The sequence below is a fragment of the Lachnellula hyalina genome, assembly GCF_007821495.1.
Source record: "Lachnellula hyalina strain CBS 185.66 chromosome Unknown contig00084, whole genome shotgun sequence".
Lineage (NCBI taxonomy): Eukaryota > Fungi > Ascomycota > Leotiomycetes > Helotiales > Lachnaceae > Lachnellula > Lachnellula hyalina.
In genome coordinates this window covers 111,243-128,397 of record NW_022157198.1, presented here as the reverse complement: position 1 = coordinate 128,397, position 17,155 = coordinate 111,243, and the positions used below count along the sequence as shown (strand labels likewise).

Here is a 17,155-nt window from a genome sequence, read left to right as displayed (position 1 = left end):
ACTGACTCGGGGGCTTTGCTCAATGATGCCGAATCTTCCACCCTGCCGCCAGAGGAATGACTGGCCAAGCTGGGTCTGATAGCTCTTACCATTTCTGTAGTATCTCTTGAAGACCATTTTTCCGATTGAATAGCAGCAGCTGCAGCTGCGTAACGCCTTTTTTTCAATTGCTGTCGATTCTTGAATCCTGGGACATCACTAATCCGCTTCAGAGGCTGTGTCCTATCGGTTAACATTTTGCTATGCAAAGTCCTCTGGGCCTCGGGCACTTGTACTGAAGGAACATCTTTTTGGTTTCCCGTGCTATCTGGAGAGCTCATAGCTCTGAGGTTGGTACGGATTCGCTGATTTCTCGTAGATCCTTCAGTGCGATCTGGGGAAGAAACTATAGCTTCATGTCTCGTACGAATTCCCCCATTTCCTGCAGCATCTTTCGCATTCTCCTCTCCTTGGTGTCTCTTCATGGCAGGCTCGGGATTCTGTCGCATCATCTTCGTTTGTTCTTCGAAGACTCTGTCGTCTGACCGACTGGGACTTGTCATCGGCGAGGATGTAATCCGATGAGATCGCTTCAGAGGTGAATGGTTTTGAGGGGAGGTTGCATTTACTTTCGGTTTGGTTACGTTGGATTTCTCTGCGTCTGTCATCGTTGCTGAGGGTTTGAATGGAGATGAAATTATGATTTCACTACTTTGAGGCTGTGAGTTTTGGAATTCCGCGAAAGCCTGTTCTTGTGCCATGGTCTCCTCATCGGATTCCTGATCCTCATCCAGGGCGGCATTTTGAACATTTTCCGGGTTGCTGAGTTGAGAAGGCACGCTCTTGCGTATGCTGTTCATGCTTATAGAGGACTTTGATTCGATCGAGGAGGGGACTGTCTTGGAACATCTAGGAGTTGGTTCTTTACACGTAGCAGGAATTGTCTCCTCTAAATGGCTACTAGTAGGGCCATATTTTGATCGTTTCCGAGGCATAATCACTGGATCCGAACTGGATCTTGTATGAAGGTCGTCATAGAACCTGACATCTGGTGTTCGCTCGACTTGCACCAGCCGCTGGTTCTGAAGAGCGGTTGATGGAACCTCTTGAGATGTTCTTGGAACCTGTTCGGCCTCCAGAGAACCATCAACTTCATCTCCCACGGCATGTAATTCGTCGAGTTCGAGTTCATCTTCCGGTGTAGGGCTACTGGACACCATGATTGGCAATCTACTTATTTGGCGGGATGGGAGGTTCTGCTCATGCCCGTCACGTAAAGCAGCCGGAAGTGATGCTGGAGACGCGGCGTCTTCCTTGACAGAACCAGCTTCGAGGTCGTATTCATCGTCTATAGTTTTGGTGTCGATGTCTCTCTGCTTGTGACTCGATGGTTTCTGTGAGTTATTATTCAAGGAAGTCTTTATCAAGAGCTCTCGTTCTGGACTAGGGGACCAGGGGCTTTGTTCTTTGTCTTCCTCATCGCTTAGTTGATCCCCAACATGCCCCTTTCGACTTTCAATGTCGCTATCAGAGCTACTTTCGGATTCATCGGTTCCAGACTCAGGTTGCTCGCGCTGGCTTTCTAAGTCTAGAGCTGGCTTCTGATTGATAAACCGCGTCAAATCTTCATGCACTTTCGGAGGAATGAGCGCGTACGATTTCTTGGGATCAGTATTTGGATCGAACCAAGCGTCACTGCGTTCCAAAAGGCTCTGCTGCGCCTTCGACATCCGAACATATTTTCGTGGTACGCGCTTCAAGCCTTCGAATATATCACCGTTTGGGAACTGATCGACGAACTGTGTTGCCCGTGGTTTTGGCGAAGCCGTGCCAGTTGATTGTTTTGGTTCATTTGTAAGCTGAGCATTGGGTTTGGCAGCGAATCCGTTCTTTCTCTTTGCACTTTCTTGGCTGTTTTCCTTTTCACTGTCGGGAGACGCAACGTGAATTCCGGTATCGATTTTATCATCTGCTGGTAGAGGAGAAAATATTTTGCTGGTGGAACTTGGTGTCGCTTGAGAGGAGGATGAAACATGACTTCGCTGAGAATTTGCCTTTGCCTCGAGCTTCGAACTCATCCCCAGAACTTTATCAGGTGACGCCTCCGACAAGACCGACTCTTTGCGCGTGCTTTTCGTGGCAGATGCAGAGGTCAACGGACGTGCGTTGGACGCGTCTTGAAGGATAGGTACAGGATTCTTGTTTGGCTTTTTCAGGAGACTTAAAATGCTTTCCCTCTCCGACAGGCGACGTTCCGAATCCATACTTTTGATGGCAGCTGTTTGCTTCTTCGGCACCAAGTATGGAACTTGACTGGCAAACTCAGCTTGAGTTGCTATAACAGGAGAAAGGCTACGGGCATTCTTTACCTGTGATTGAACAGGAGATACAGGTCGAGATACAGGTGCAACGGAAGACCTAGGAGGAAATAACCCTTTCATATCAGAAAGCACGGCTTGGATACCCGACTGCTTCAGTATGTCCTTGGGTTTTCCAAAAGCTGGGGATCCTTCACTACCCTGGAGTCTAAAATCCGAGATCTCTAAGAACAAACGCTCCGAAGTTGCAGAGTTTGGATTGAAGATCGTGAATCTAAGTTAGCATCGACAACCATCTCAATTGCAAGATAGTACTTACTAGTTTGTATTTCTTGGTGCTAATAATAGACCCGCGAGAGCAGTCTTTGAAGGCTCGTCCGTGCAGTTTTTCAAATGAATCCGTAGCTGTACGGTCAAAAGTGGCTGCGATCAACGATGTACCATCTGAGACCATAGCCTGACAAGTCTTTTTGTTTTCTTTAACCTATTTTTATGTAAGTTTTGATCAACATGGAGAAAAGAAGAAGACGAAGAAGTGAAAGGGCAAAAAAACAGCGATCTCACCTCAAGCACTTGTAGATGTCGTCCTCTATGAAGCTCTATTGTGAGACCATGGGCATCCCAAAGACGACGATCGCTGCGCACAGGACCACGAGCAAGAGACTTCCCTTTGAAGCATTCGGCTGCCACGGGGAGCTCTTCTTCCACCACTGCGTCGATCCAACTCCGCATTAAAGTAGACATCTTGGGTCCTGGCGTGGCCGTTGACTACAGTATCAAGGGATTTGGATCGCGCGTTCGTTGGATCAACAACCTTCCAACGAGGGGGGACCAATGCTGTTTTCGAGATTCATCACAAGATAGGATAGTAGAGCACGAGAAGAGCAATAAACAATCAGATGTAATAAGCCCAAAATTACGTGGTCACGAGTATCTGGTCGTGGTGATTTTCTTGATGCAGTATTGAGCGACGCGTCAAGTACCTACCTCCGTATACGCGACTGGAGCTTGGACCAGAGAGAATTGACTGTGGCGGTGCGCTGTCTGATGACATGGCGATAGAGTGCTGTAGGCGGATAAGACTCGAAGAATATCAACATTGACATCCACATCCACATCTTATCCAAAGTACATCTAACAGCTCCGTTCCGTCCCCTTGATGGTACAAGGCAACTGCAATCGCTTTGCTCTACTCTAACAACCCATGAAACCGCCACTCCGCCTACAAATGCCAGTCTGAGCTACACTTCTCTAGATGGCTTCAACTTTCTACAAATGCTTCTGAACCAAGAGTCTATGCAAGAGCTGCCCTCCTTGCCAACTATCCAGACCGGACTACCTGTACTTGCACCTCGTCTCTCGTACTCGTGTTGCAATTCATGGCTGACATGGAGTTGAACAGTGCAACCCCACCCCACTACCTCCCTCGAATCCTTGTGCATCCTAGACTTGGTGATATGTTCCTACCACAGCTGTCCTGCGGTAGCACATCCCCGACCCCAAATCTAAACTGAAGCATCAACAAGAAATTCGATTTGATGGGTAAAGCCTTTGGCGGACTGAGCCTCTACTGTTGATCGAATACACAGCACAACCTAGACCATGTCTAACAACAATTCTCCTAGACCTGCATCTCTGCTCCCCCTAGGCCTCCGATCACGTCGCGGCTCGTTGGATTCGCTTTCGGGGTCAGCCCCAATAGACAAAGAGCAGTTATCCAAGGCTTTAGATCAGATACATAGCAAGGCAAGCCACTCCGAAACCCTTACAACGTTCAACGAGTTCGCCTCTCCTCCTGCTTCCTCTTCCCACACCGAAAGCAAGGGTATAAGCGGAGATATCATGCAAAATGGTTTAAGTGGACTATACAGTCGGTTTAGAGGTGCTGTTGGGGGTGGGAAAGATAAGGCGACTACGGCATCGAACAAAAATGACCATGATCCCGCGGAAGTTGCCTCCATCGCCTCTACGAAGAGCCAGGCAAGTGTCAGGCCTACCTCAAAGGCTTCCATAGGTCCAACGAGAGAAGATAGCGGAGCTCTCGCGTCTCCTATTCAACTCTCTGCAGCTTCCTCCCAGCTCCAATCGCCCACAACAGTTTCGTCTTTTACGGGCCATTCTTCTGAGAGCCAGTCTCAGGCTATGAAATCCTCCAAAACGTCTCTCATGTCCACGCCTGCAACGTCCAAGTCTGCTACCTCCAGTAGACCTTCTATTCAACCCATGAATAAGGCTACTGCATCTTCTGCCGTTGTTCCCACTCTTGCCCCGGTCAACGTAAATGCATTCAAGGATGGTGAAAGAGGCCGAACGGTCACCGAGAACCAAAAGACTGACACCGCGCCTTCCACTGCAGCATCCAGCATCTATGAACAGTCAGTATTTGGGTTTGGCGAATCACGCCACAGCAAACGTGCGTCTCTCGCTGATGACTCGGACAATTCCGACGACGAAGGTGGTGATGTGGAGCCGCACGCCGTGCAAGAATCGCAATCACTAGCTGGACTTGATGGTGCTGAACTGCGCAGAGTACCTAGTGGTAGCATTAAGAGTGCATCGACAGCATTATCCTCCTTGCACGCTAACGAATCTACCCGAGCAAAGCCCCCGAATCGAATTACACTTCCTGAAGGCTTGAAACGGCCAACTGCCATTGAACGTATCACCCAGTCTCATTTGCCAGGATATCAAGCGTCCAGAGGATCATCAACTGATCGCAGCACTGCAGAGGCCACCCCTATCAATACCTCCGCGCATAACAGTGTGCGTCACGAGTCATTTGCTGACAATGGCCCTCACACAAGGTATTCTGGAATGCGGCGAATTCCTGGCACTACTTTAAATGAGGGGGCTCCAGAAGCTGTCAACACGAGACTAGAGCAGATGAGGAAGCAAGTTCTGAGCAAAGAGTTCTGGATGGCAGACGATATTTGCAAAGAATGTTTTCTTTGTGGGGATACATTCTCTGCCTTTCGAAGAAAACATCACTGCCGGACATGTGGGTGCATATTCGACGCGAAATGTACTTCTATAATCTCCGGGCAGCGTTTTGGTGTTCAAGGTAATCTGAGAGTCTGCAAGACGTGTCTCAACATTATCAACAGACGGCATGACAGCAGTGGGTCTGAGGATTCTGATCATGACTCCTCTCTGCCCACCTTTTTCCAGTCCCAGCAGGCAAAGTTTGATTCAGCGAGCAAGATCGAAGCTCCAGAGACTACCTCTAACAGAGCATCGGAAGATGCCAGGAAAACGCCACTACCGACCCCGATGATGGCCATCCCGGCAACCCGCAGAATTGGGGATTCAGCCAACCGAAGATCGGCTATCTTAGAAATAGACGCCCCCCAGCTCAGTAGGCCAGGTTCTGCAAGGTCTCTAAAACCCCTTTCGACTTCAGGACGTCCTGCGTCGTCGGGTCACAAAAGGCATCAGTCTAAGCATAATTTCCTTGGTCGGTTCAAACCGACCGCAGAGGAAAGTGCACCCTTTCACCGCGGGGCATCTGAAGATGCGGGAAAGAAATCACACTTGCCGGCCTTCCACGACGACAATATCATTGATCCAGACCTGGAGCCTTATATGTCTGATGAAGGCTCAAGTGCAGATGAACAGATGGGTATATTTGCTACCATGAACAATGGTAACATGATGAGTACAAGTTTTGAAAATGATAGGTCTGGCTTTGGTTCACTAATGAATGCCGGTAAAAAACATAGAGCCCGAACTGGCGAGAAGAGTGTCAGTGGAATTAGTTTCACTACTCGTGGAGTAGATGACCCTGTTGGGAATACGTCTCTAGGCGGATTTTCTCGACCGAGTAGGCGCCGTAATCTCAGCGCTGCAAGCAACCACTTGTACCATCCCCGCACAACTCCACAACCGATGCCTTCAAGATTTGGCCATGTAGATGAGGAGGCCGTCGGTCTCGTAGAGTCCCCTTCGAGTTCTACTCTTGCACTAGGAATGACTCGAAGTGTATCTATGAACGATACCAAGGCTCCAACCGTCGAGTTGAACAATGCCAGTTTACATCATGTTAAGAGGCTTTTACGTCAGTTGTTACAAGACTCAAACATTCCTCACATGGCCTCTTGGGAGAAGGCTCTGATACCTATCCTTCTCCAGTGCACGGACGATGTCGAGCCTAAAGTACGGCTCGATGAAGACATGGATATCCGACACTTCGTCAAGGTCAAAAAAATCCCTGGTGGAAAACCAGGCGATACTTCTTATGTATCGGGTGTTGTATTCACAAAGAATCTCGCTCTCAAGAGCATGCCCAGGAATATTTCGAATCCTCGAGTTGTAATCGTCTCCTTCCCTATTGAATATCAGCGACATCAACATCATTTCATGAGCCTTGAGCCTGTCATCGCTCAGGAAAAGGAGTTCTTGAGAAATATGGTTAATAGAATCGCTTCCTTACGACCTCAGCTACTTCTAGTCCAAAAGCAAGTGTCTGGATTAGCATTGCAATATCTCGATGAAGCCGGTATTGCTGTAGCGTACAACGTGAAGCAGTCGGTCATCGAAGCCGTATCACGGTTTGCGCAGACCGAAGTCATTTCCTCCATAGATATGGTCGCTCTACGACCAATGCACATTGGAAAATGTGCCGGCTTCGATGTCAAGACTTATGTTCACAACGACATCCCTGGGAGGAAAAAGACTTACATATATCTGTCCGGCTGTCCCAAAGACCTGGGCTGTACTATTTCGTTGCGAGGAGCCAACTTGAACGTTCTTTCCAAAATGAAGCAGATTACAGAATTCATGGTTTATGTTGTTTACAACCTGAAGCTGGAGACATGCTTGATGCGCGATGAGTATGTCATGACTCCATCGGTGGCAGGGGATAGCGGCAGCCTTTCACCAAGCTTGAGATCAGAACCTCCAGGGACGCAGTCAGTAGAACCATATCCTATAAGTCCTGGTGACATTGTCACTGCGGCGAGTGACAGGCTTAACGCCATGACCGATGCGACCTCACTTTCGAATAATAGCAATCCAGACGGAAATCAGGCTAGTAGCGATCCCGAACCTCAAACTGAGCCTGCAAGCATCGAAACAAGCAATGCCGATCTCTCACAGTCTGCTAATAATATTAAAGAGGACCCGCCTACGGAGGCATCAAAATACGTCTCGGCCCACGAATCTCACTCGCATGGCTCCCCCGATGATCAAGTCCCTGAGGATGTTCCCATGCCTACATTTTATAGCGACATGGTAGCGAAGCATCAGACTAAAATTCTTTCCATTTCGCCTCTCGTCAAATTTGTGCAGCCTTATTTGCTCATGAGAGCGAGAGAACAAGAAAGAAGGCTTTCGGTCCTGAGAAGGTTGCGTGATCAAGACACCTTTGAGGACCAGACCGGCAACAACGAGAAATCAAAGCCTCAAAAGTTTCAACTAATCAAGCCCGAGATGGTCCATGACACACTGAAAAAGGCTCCGAGGCCTATTATGGAAGTCCTCCATGCAGTACACGATGCCGAGTACGATAAGGCTCTACACAATTACCAAACTCAGACGCGCCAGTGGGAGATTGCTATCCAAGGAAATCTCGATCTCTTTGACCCCTATGCGCATCAGACTATCACTGTCTTGTACACTCTTGTGTGTACAGAAACTACCATTCCCTGCGTGGGCCCAGATCTACTGACTTTGGGATTCTATAAAGAGTATGATTTGCCTCGCAAAGAGTATGAGTCTGATTGCACTTTGGGTGCCTATGTGGAGGATTTGTGTGAGAGTATCAACGCCATTTGCACTATCAATAATTGTGAGCGTAAATTCTCCGAGCACCACAGAACTTACGTACACGGCGAAGCCCGGATCACAGTCTTCGTGGAAAAATCCCCTTGCAAAGTCAAGACAATGCAGGATAATATCCTCATGTGGACCTATTGCAAAAAGTGTCAAATTGAAACCATGGCCATTCCAATGTCGGAAAGCACCTGGAAATATTCTTTTGGGAAGTATTTGGAGTTGTCATTCTGGAGCAGTGAGCTGCGTCCTCGTTCCGGTAACTGTCCACACGATCTCCATCGCGATCATCTGCGCTACTTTGGGTTTCATAATGCCGCCGTTCGGATACATTATGACCCCATAGACGTTTTGGAAATCGTCGTACCCCGAACTAGGATCACTTGGAAGGTGGACAATGACTTGAAATTGAAGAACGAGATTTTCACAAAAATCGAAGAACGATGGAATCGATTCATGTCATCAGTCAATTTAAGAATCAAAGGCATAAACATCGATACTGTAGGCGCTGAAAAGATTGATGCTTGCAAGGCCGAGGTGGACAGACTTAGCAAGCTGGCACAAGAGGAACACGCCGCCCTTATTCGGAAACTCAGAGATCGGTATATGTCATCGAAGTACTACGAAATTATTCCACTTAATAGGGTTGTGAGGGCGATGCAGGAAAAGGTGGCTGGGTGGGACAACGCCTTTGCAGATTTCGACGCCAACTTCTTCCCTTCTGAAAAGGACATTAGAAGGCTCGCGGCCATTCAGCTCAGGAGAATGTTTGAAACTCGCGATGCTTCCTCGACATCAGTTGGATCCACTGAAGCGCCTGAGATGGCCTCAGACTTGGACGAAAAATCCCCAAGAACTTCTCTGGAGTTGATTCGAAAGCCTTCAAATACGTCTTCGGAACAAGTGCATGATGTGTTAAATTCTGTTGTGGAAGAGCACTCAATTTCACCTCCAAGTGCGTCGTTGGAAGCCCAAACACAAACAACCCAAACTCCCGCGGAAACTCTTAATTTGGAATCTAGCAACGCACAGACCGAAGCACTAGACCGCGAGGGTATTCAACACCTTGACCTAGCAGTCCCGAAGCCTAATGATAATGAGCAACCAGCGGAGACCCGAGAACTCACCGATGCATCAGGAACCCTTAGCCCATTGGACTCGGAGGTTCATATACCAGGAGAAACACCCTTAGATATGACATTGTCGGAAAAGGTCGAAAAACTCCGCAGAAAGGCCAAGTCCCCGTCTGAAGAAACGTATGTGCCTCAATCCGAGGTTTCTGGTATTCCGCGACCATCGGAGCGTGCACCAGTACGGAGAAGTGGCGCCGCTACATCTCCCCCCTTGAATCGCACCCAGTCGCAACCCGCTGGGACTCTTCGCCGTGGGTTTTCCGCAAGCAAACCATCATCAAAACAAAGAGACATCAAGAATACCAGCAACGACGTTTCGACAATGCCACTTGAAACCCTAAACTCAACTACAATTGAACCAGTGAAAGCAACTGACAAGAAGCTCTCTGAAAGGTTGGGTTTGGGCAATCTAAAAGCTCATCGAAAAGCCGGTCACTCTTTAATTCCTAGGTCGGTCGCTTCGAGACGTAAGGAGTCCCAAGTTACTACTTTAGCCAAACATTTCGAACAACTTAGTCGAGAATTTGAGAAAGAACGCCAGCGTGACAAGAAGCAGCGTGCTGCGAAAGTTACCCAGGCGCGGGCATTTCCCAAAGCATCTTCAAAGCCAATCGTTGAGGTTTACAAGGACGTTAATGAGGCTGTCGAGGAACATGGACCTAGTGACGCAGAGCTGATGGCGGTTCACCCTACCCATCCCGATTCCGAGCCCACATCTGTGGTTGGTGGCCTAGCAGATCTCAATGCCCAGACTCCTGGCGATGCACCACCTCACTCTCCCACTGGCACTTTTGGCACTGCTGATGAGACCGCCACCGAGCCTGATGATAACCCACACTCTGCCAGTCAAATAGGCTCTGATGACGAGGGTTTAATCAGTGACATTGACCATTCTATTCTCGACGATATTATCCCTAGCGTTGCCGAATTAGCAGAAGCTCTTGGTGCCAACAGACCCGACGTCAATCTGGAACTTCCCAAGCACGAAAAGACGAGCCTCATGAAGTCGTTGACCAACTTCTGGGCCGAAAGATCAGCAAGTGGGTGGGCACCGTTAGACTATCCTATCAATGCTGGCGATCACATATTTGCAGACGAGGATGTGATTATACGAGAGGATGAACCAAGCTCTCTCATCGCCTTCACATTACAATCTCAGTCATACAAAGAGAAACTGGAGGAGATACGCAGTGGGGGTCGAGCCAGTAATGAATGCGAGATAAATCCTCCCACTCCTTTGGATTCAAACATACCAGACCCTTGCAACGACGGCATTGATCAGTCAGATGTTAAAGCCTCCTTGAATCGTGAAACAGGTACTCATCTGGCCTGTTCATTCTCTGACGGATCTGCCAGAATGCAATGCAAGATTTTCTACGCGGAGCAATTTGATGCTGTGCGACGAAAATGTGGCGTTGCAGATCGCATTGTTGAGTCCTTGTCACGATGCCTCAAATGGGACTCCAAAGGTGGGAAAACTAAGTCTGTGTTCTTAAAAACTCTGGACGACAGACTAGTCGTGAAATCTCTTTCGCCCATTGAAACGGCTGCTTTCCTGCGATTTGCACCAGCCTATTTCAACATCATGTCGGAAGCTCTGTTCCGCGAACTTCCAACGGTTATTGCAAAAATGCTTGGTTTTTATCAGATAATCATCAAGAATCCCGCCACTGGGACCGAAATCAAGTGGGATGTTTTGGTTATGGAGAACTTGTTCTACGACCGCCAATTGACAAGAATCTTTGATCTTAAGGGTTCTATGCGAAACCGAAAGATCCAATCGACCGGAGAACAAAACGAAGTGCTCTTGGATGAGAATATGGTTGAATTCATTTACGAGTCACCACTATTCGCGCGTGAGGTACGTTATCTTTTGCTAAATACGTGAGACCACGCGACCACGCAGCTAATTCTTTAACAGCATTCGAAAAAGCTCCTAAGATCCGCGATCTTCAACGATACATTGTTTTTACAGCGTAACGATGTGATGGATTACTCCTTGATGGTAGCTGTCGACGAGGTATTTTGCGAGAGTTTTGTTAACAAGCCGCTTGAGCTAACGAGAAAATAGGCGCGCAAGGAGCTTGTCGTTGGCATCATTGATGTTGTCAGAACATATACTTGGGTATGACACTCACTACAGTATCGAGCCGTAGAAATGAATACGCTAACACTTCCAACAGGACAAAAAGTTAGAATCTTGGATCAAAGGTATGTTCTTTCAACCTCACGTCGCTTAGCACTGAAACAAAAAACTGACCCACCTCTAGATCGCGGTTTTGCTGGCGGTGGTCGCAATCGGCCGACGGTTACATCGCCGAAAGAATACAAAAATCGTTTCCGGGAAGCAATGGATCGATATATTCTTTATGGTAAGATTAGCCTCAAGCCTCGTACACGGCAGGTTCTAATATCCACAACAGCACCAAACAGCTGGCATCAGTGGGGCGAGTCAAAGCCCCCGAGGGAACAGCAGAAACTTGAGGGAAACTGAATAGAATAGTTTGATATCAGTATCTGATGGAGCATGCAGTGATGAATTACGGAATTATGACGTTACGCGGCGCTTAAAGACCATTCTACTGGGGTGATATAATATCATTGCGTGCAAGCGCTGGGTTACTAATGCATCGGGCGTTGTATATTTGCAGACTTAGAAGTAGAAGTAATTCGTGGGGCGCGAGCTTTACAGGGCTATTATGATGTTCTGCTTTCCCTCCAAATTCGTACAGTATCTGCAAGTAACTGCCTGAATAGGAAAGTTCCCTTCGCTGATGAGTCAGTTCCGTTTAAGCATGTGTAATGCTGCGCCGTTACAGTTCTGATAGTGCTTTATACAGACACACCAAAGTGACGCTAAGTAGGCCTCCTCATTACGTATGACCGTTCCGTATCTTCTGCCCTGTCTGGCATATTTCATTTCACATCATTCCGATACTTTCAAGCTCCATCCTCTGACAATTACTCCGTACATGACATGACATGGCTTCCCTCACCAAACCACCCTACGACCCAGAATTATGGGAAGTGCTCAAGAACATACCACCCGAACTCCCACTAAGCCTCGAAACTCTGCAGGCAGAACGTGATGGATTAATGGCCGAGCATTCTCCAGAAAAAGTCTTGACCGATCCCGCCATATCCCACAGAGAAGCCAGAATCCCCGGCCCAGGTGGCGAACTCGTCGTCTCGATCCTGGAAGCTAAAGACTCAACAAGTACCATCCGGCCAGGTATCTACTACATCCACGGCGGCTGTTTCATTTTCGGAACACGCCTCACATGGATCAAACCATGCTTCGAGTGGATCAAGCAGTGTGATGCCGTCCTCGTGACTGTCGAATACAGACTCGCCCCCGAACACCCAGACCCAGCACCCGTAGAAGACTGCTACGCAGGCCTGAAATGGTTCAGCGAGAACGCCTCCAAGCTAGGAGTAAATCCCGACCAGATTATGCTAGCCGGCTTCTCGGCAGGCGGAGCTCTCGCTGCTGGCATAGCACTCATGGCTCGAGATCATAATGGTCCGAAGACGTGCGCGATGTGTTTGATAGCTCCGATGCTTGATGATCAGAAGACTACGACGTCCACGTCCCAGTTTATGAGCGAGGGGGCGTTGACGGGGGAGACGAATTCGACTGCGTGGAGCTGGCTGCTTCAGGGACGGAGTGGTGAGGATGTGGGAATTTATGCTGCGCCTGCTAGAGCGAAGGATTTGTCGGGCTTGCCGGATACGTGGGTTGATGTTGGGTCGGCGGAGGTGTTTAGGGATGAGTGCGTGGCATTTGCGGGGAGGATTTGGGAGGCTGGTGGGGGTTGTGAGTTGCATGTTTGGAGAGGGGCGTGGCATGGTTTCGATGTGACTGCTCTGGATGCAAAGGTTACGAAGACGGCTTTGGAGATGAGGCTGGGATGGATTCAGAGGGTTTTGGGGGTTGAAGGTTGAAGGTGATGGGAGTGAATCCTGGTAGCGAAGCAGTTTGGGAGGAAGCATGGGAAGTCTTGCTCGTGGGAATTCTCCTAGATGTTCCACTTTGCCAGTTCCCCTTATGCAATGAGGTATGGACGCAGTCGCTTTGCTTTTGATCCTACCTACAGTACTTGCAATGTCACGCGTGTGGTTACACTTCTCACGTGAAATATCAAGCGCCAAAATGTCAGATTCCACTAGGCAACGCCACTTCTCCCACCCATTTTCCAAGGTTCAGAATTCAGAATTCAAGGACATTCTTATAGCATCATCCTTAGGTCTGGTCTGAGTTTCCATATGCCATAACTTCGGTTAATCAATCCCTATCGTGTTCCTAGGACCAAACAGATTGATATGAAACGCTCGGTTTCCTGTTTGCTTAGCACCAACCCCTTTGATTAAGCGAGGCCAATTTTCAGGATATGGATGTGAGATTATAGCTGACTTTTACACTTTCAGCGTCGCATTTATTCTTGTTTGTAGATGCATTCGATGGCGAATGAAGCAGCTCAAAGATGGGGACAGGCTAGGGAAAAAGAACGATATGAGGGATTGGGGGGAAGAAGAACACGGTGTAAGTTGTAAGTCTGAATAACTATTTTGCAATAGCATCAAATGAGTATCGCAAGAAAATGTTTCAGCAGCTTCCATTCCTTGGGAGTGTGTTTCCTTCCTCGATGAATGCACGTGTCTGCCTTTTCATGTCTCCATTACTAAGTTGTTTAATGGTTCAGTGAAGAATTTGAGACGAGACGAAAGTAACGGGGAAAGCAAACGCCACGACGATTCGTAGAAATGGTACGACTAAAAGACGTGGCCTGTCTTGACTCTCAGACTTGCAGACATGAGTCAGCTTTCTCGGGCATCGCTCGGGCGTCTACTAGCGTCAAAATGAACAGAAAAACCTTGGGGAATATGAAAAGACGATAGAAAAGAATCCCCACTAGCCTTGCCTACCTAGGACCTATATTCTTTCAGGACAGTCTTTGCCGGGCTACACCACCATGGATCTTCCGTATTGCAAAGAGCGACTCATTGCAGAACTAGCTGTCCAAAGAGCCGCCCTTCTTACGAAAAAGGTCCTGAGAGAAATCGACAAAGGCACCATATCCAAGAGTGACAAAAGCCCGGTCACAATTGCGGATTTCGCTGCGCAAGCGCTGTTAATTTGCGCCATCCACCATAACTTCCCGGATGACAAGTTCGTTGGCGAAGAAGCTGCGGACACGTTGCGCGAGGATGTCGAACTTCAAAAGAGAGTTTGGGATTTAGTCTCCGCGAAATATCTTGATTATCGAGAGACAGATGCGTTGCTGTCGACCCCGGTTTCGTCAGAGGAGATGCTCAATATCATTGACCTGGGCTGCGGGCCTGGTGGACGCACAGGACGTATTTGGATGCTGGACCCTGTGGACGGCACAGCTGCTTTCATGCGTGGACAGCAATATGCGGTCAGTTTGGCTCTCGTGGAAGATGGGCAGGAGGTGGTTGGCGTAGTGGGATGTCCGAATTTGAATCTTGAAAATGGCAAGATTCACGAGGACCGAGTTGATCGGGAGGGTTACGGTATGATGCTTTCTGCTGTTCGGGGGCAGGGAGCCTTTATACGGCGGATATCGAGTGGTGGACTTGAGGCGGCGGGCAGAATTGAGAGGCCGCTTGATGGTGCGGATGTGAAGGACCTGCACTGGGTCGAGGGAACTACTAGCAGGTCAAACGATATTGACAAGCAATGGAAGCTAGCGAAAAGTCTTGGGATTTCGTTCCCAGGGACGGATCTATATTCATCGCAAATGAGATATATTGCGCTTGCTGTTGGAGGCGGCGACATAAACGTAACTATCCCAAAGAAGAAGGATAAGATTTCTTGGGTCTGGGACCATGCTGGTGGGCATTTGATTCTCAAAGAGTCCGGGGTTTTGGTGACAGATTTGAATGGAAAGGAGTTTGACTTTGGCGCGGGTCGCTATCTGGGAGGGAATTATGGAAGGATCGTGGCGCCTATAAAGATTCGGGAAGAGATAATGGCAACTGTGGTGCAGTTTCTAGCAGAATGAGAGGAGAGAGAGAAATAGTCTTCTTGTCAATGAGGATCCGAGACTAGTGTGAGCTATTGACAAAATTCTCAAGAGTGGCAGACGGAACAATTTAAGTTGAGAGCAAGATTGCATAGATCAGAAGCCACCAACGTTGAATCAAAGAATTGTAGATCCGATAACCAGAAACACGACGAAATTCGGGTTTTAACGTATTCTCCTTATGGTTTAATTCAGCTAAATAAGGGCTCTATATACTGTAAAGTTACAATGGTTGAAGTATGAGTCTTTTCATTGGGGGCAAATGGCTGGATTCCTCTAGGACATTTAAAGGTTATTTCTGATCTATAGTAGAGAGCGGAATCTATCTAAACCTCAATAGAAAACTGCTCCCATCCCATGTCAAAATTTAACTTGAACTAACTCTAGACCTAGACTTAAGTTAAATTGGATTTTAGTAAGCTTTAACCTTATTAGGGAGATCATATTAAGACTAGATCCATCCAAGTGTAAGTCCAAGCCTATAAATATGTCCTTAGTTTCGAGTTGGGATTGGACTCAGGATTCGGAAGCTTTACTTATAAAACATAACAAGTTTCCATTAGAGGAATATATGAAGTCCAATCACTTTGTGTTTGAATAGGTGTTTTCAAAGTGAGGAAGCAAGAGACAAAGAGTTTCAAGAAAGTAAAGAATTGTGTGACGACCTGGACTAGAATGACATCTTGGGATTATTACAAAGGAGAGCATATGCAAATTAGGATAATTCTAGAGAACAAAGGATGCTTATAGAGAGCTCAGGGTTTGATTATACTTTGCAATCTTTTGTCTCAGGATGACTTTGATGATTAATCTGCCATGGACATAAATTATCTGAGAAGTATTAGGAATGGATCGGACGAGGAAAGTTGGGATCATATAAATTAATAACATTAGCTAGTCCTTTACCTTAAGATGTATAAAAAAGCAGTCATATCTCCTTCGGGGTCAGCCTATCCACCAAAAGCGTTTCCAGGATTGTCTGGTTTGAGTAATAAGAAATTGAGAATGAGCATACCTAGATGAAGACTGAGATAAGATTAGCTATAAATATCTACTTGCGGTATAAGATATATTAAGGCTAGTAAAAAATGAGAATTCGGTTTTATTAGTCTATTGGTCTGCTGACTTATGGTAGGTATTCCTCAGCCACATGCCACGCACACGTAGAATGACGTGTCGTAGATAGAGCAGAAAAACTATGATCATCAGTCTGATGTCTCAGTATAGTAATGGTGTAGCAGTACTTCGCACATGGTAGACACATGCTGAACATCCCACGCGATAGCCATCAGCTGAGGTCAAAGAAAGAAGCCCGAGGTTGTGATTCGATGCTGATCTGGCTCGTGACACCACAGCTAAGTCCACTCCACCTCGGATGTTACTATGTACTAGCACATCCACGTCCAACACCGCCATTTCATCTGATTCCCATCTCGGACCGTGACGGCAAGGACAATAATAATCAATTCGCCCCGGTACCACGCTTCAAATCCATAACAAACAAGCCTCCAAATGCTTACGACCCGCACGCTTCATGGCGAGCAACAAACCGGAATATGGTGCTGCTAGAATACCTTCAGCGAGGCCCTCTACGATGCAACGATGATAATAATGAGCTTGGTGCCCTTGCGGCGTCTGCGCCAGTGAGGGGACACCCTACCTATACGAAAACCCCGACACGGCGCAACACCTTGACGCAACAAACATGGGGGATCTTGTGGCCTGCTGCGAGCATCCTGAGGGGCAGTGTGAATCTGGTCCATAACACTATTGCAAGCGTGCGTGATGGGTTGACGGAGGAGCAGCGACGAGCTCAGGCCAAGAAGGAAGAGATGCGGCAGATCCTGTCGCTGAGGATGAAGAATGCGGACACCATGGAACAGTGGCAGAACGCAGCCAAGGAACTGGA

General features: G+C 47.8%; 3 protein-coding genes across 3 annotated transcripts; all 3 read left to right on the top strand.

Annotated features, from left to right (window-relative positions):
- Positions 1-3,899: 3,899 nt before the first annotated feature.
- Positions 3,900-11,693, top strand: fab1 (1-phosphatidylinositol 3-phosphate 5-kinase; the record flags this gene model as incomplete). The annotated part of the gene is made up of 6 exons (XM_031151144.1): positions 3,900-11,060; positions 11,121-11,219; positions 11,271-11,324; positions 11,383-11,410; positions 11,470-11,571; positions 11,623-11,693. 6 exons carry the CDS (start codon positions 3,900-3,902, stop codon positions 11,691-11,693), a joined length of 7,515 nt encoding a protein of 2,504 aa, XP_031004633.1.
- Positions 11,694-12,181: 488 nt separating this feature from the next.
- On the top strand, positions 12,182-13,144 carry are_1 (Arylesterase; the record flags this gene model as incomplete). The annotated part of the gene is made up of 1 exon (XM_031151143.1): positions 12,182-13,144. The coding sequence occupies one exon, from the start codon at positions 12,182-12,184 to the stop codon at positions 13,142-13,144; it is 963 nt and encodes a 320-aa protein (XP_031004637.1).
- Positions 13,145-14,172: 1,028 nt separating this feature from the next.
- LHYA1_G006202 (3'(2'),5'-bisphosphate nucleotidase) lies at positions 14,173-15,225 on the top strand (the record flags this gene model as incomplete). The annotated part of the gene is made up of 1 exon (XM_031151142.1): positions 14,173-15,225. The coding sequence occupies one exon, from the start codon at positions 14,173-14,175 to the stop codon at positions 15,223-15,225; it is 1,053 nt and encodes a 350-aa protein (XP_031004636.1).
- Between the last annotated feature and the right edge of the window lie 1,930 nt (positions 15,226-17,155).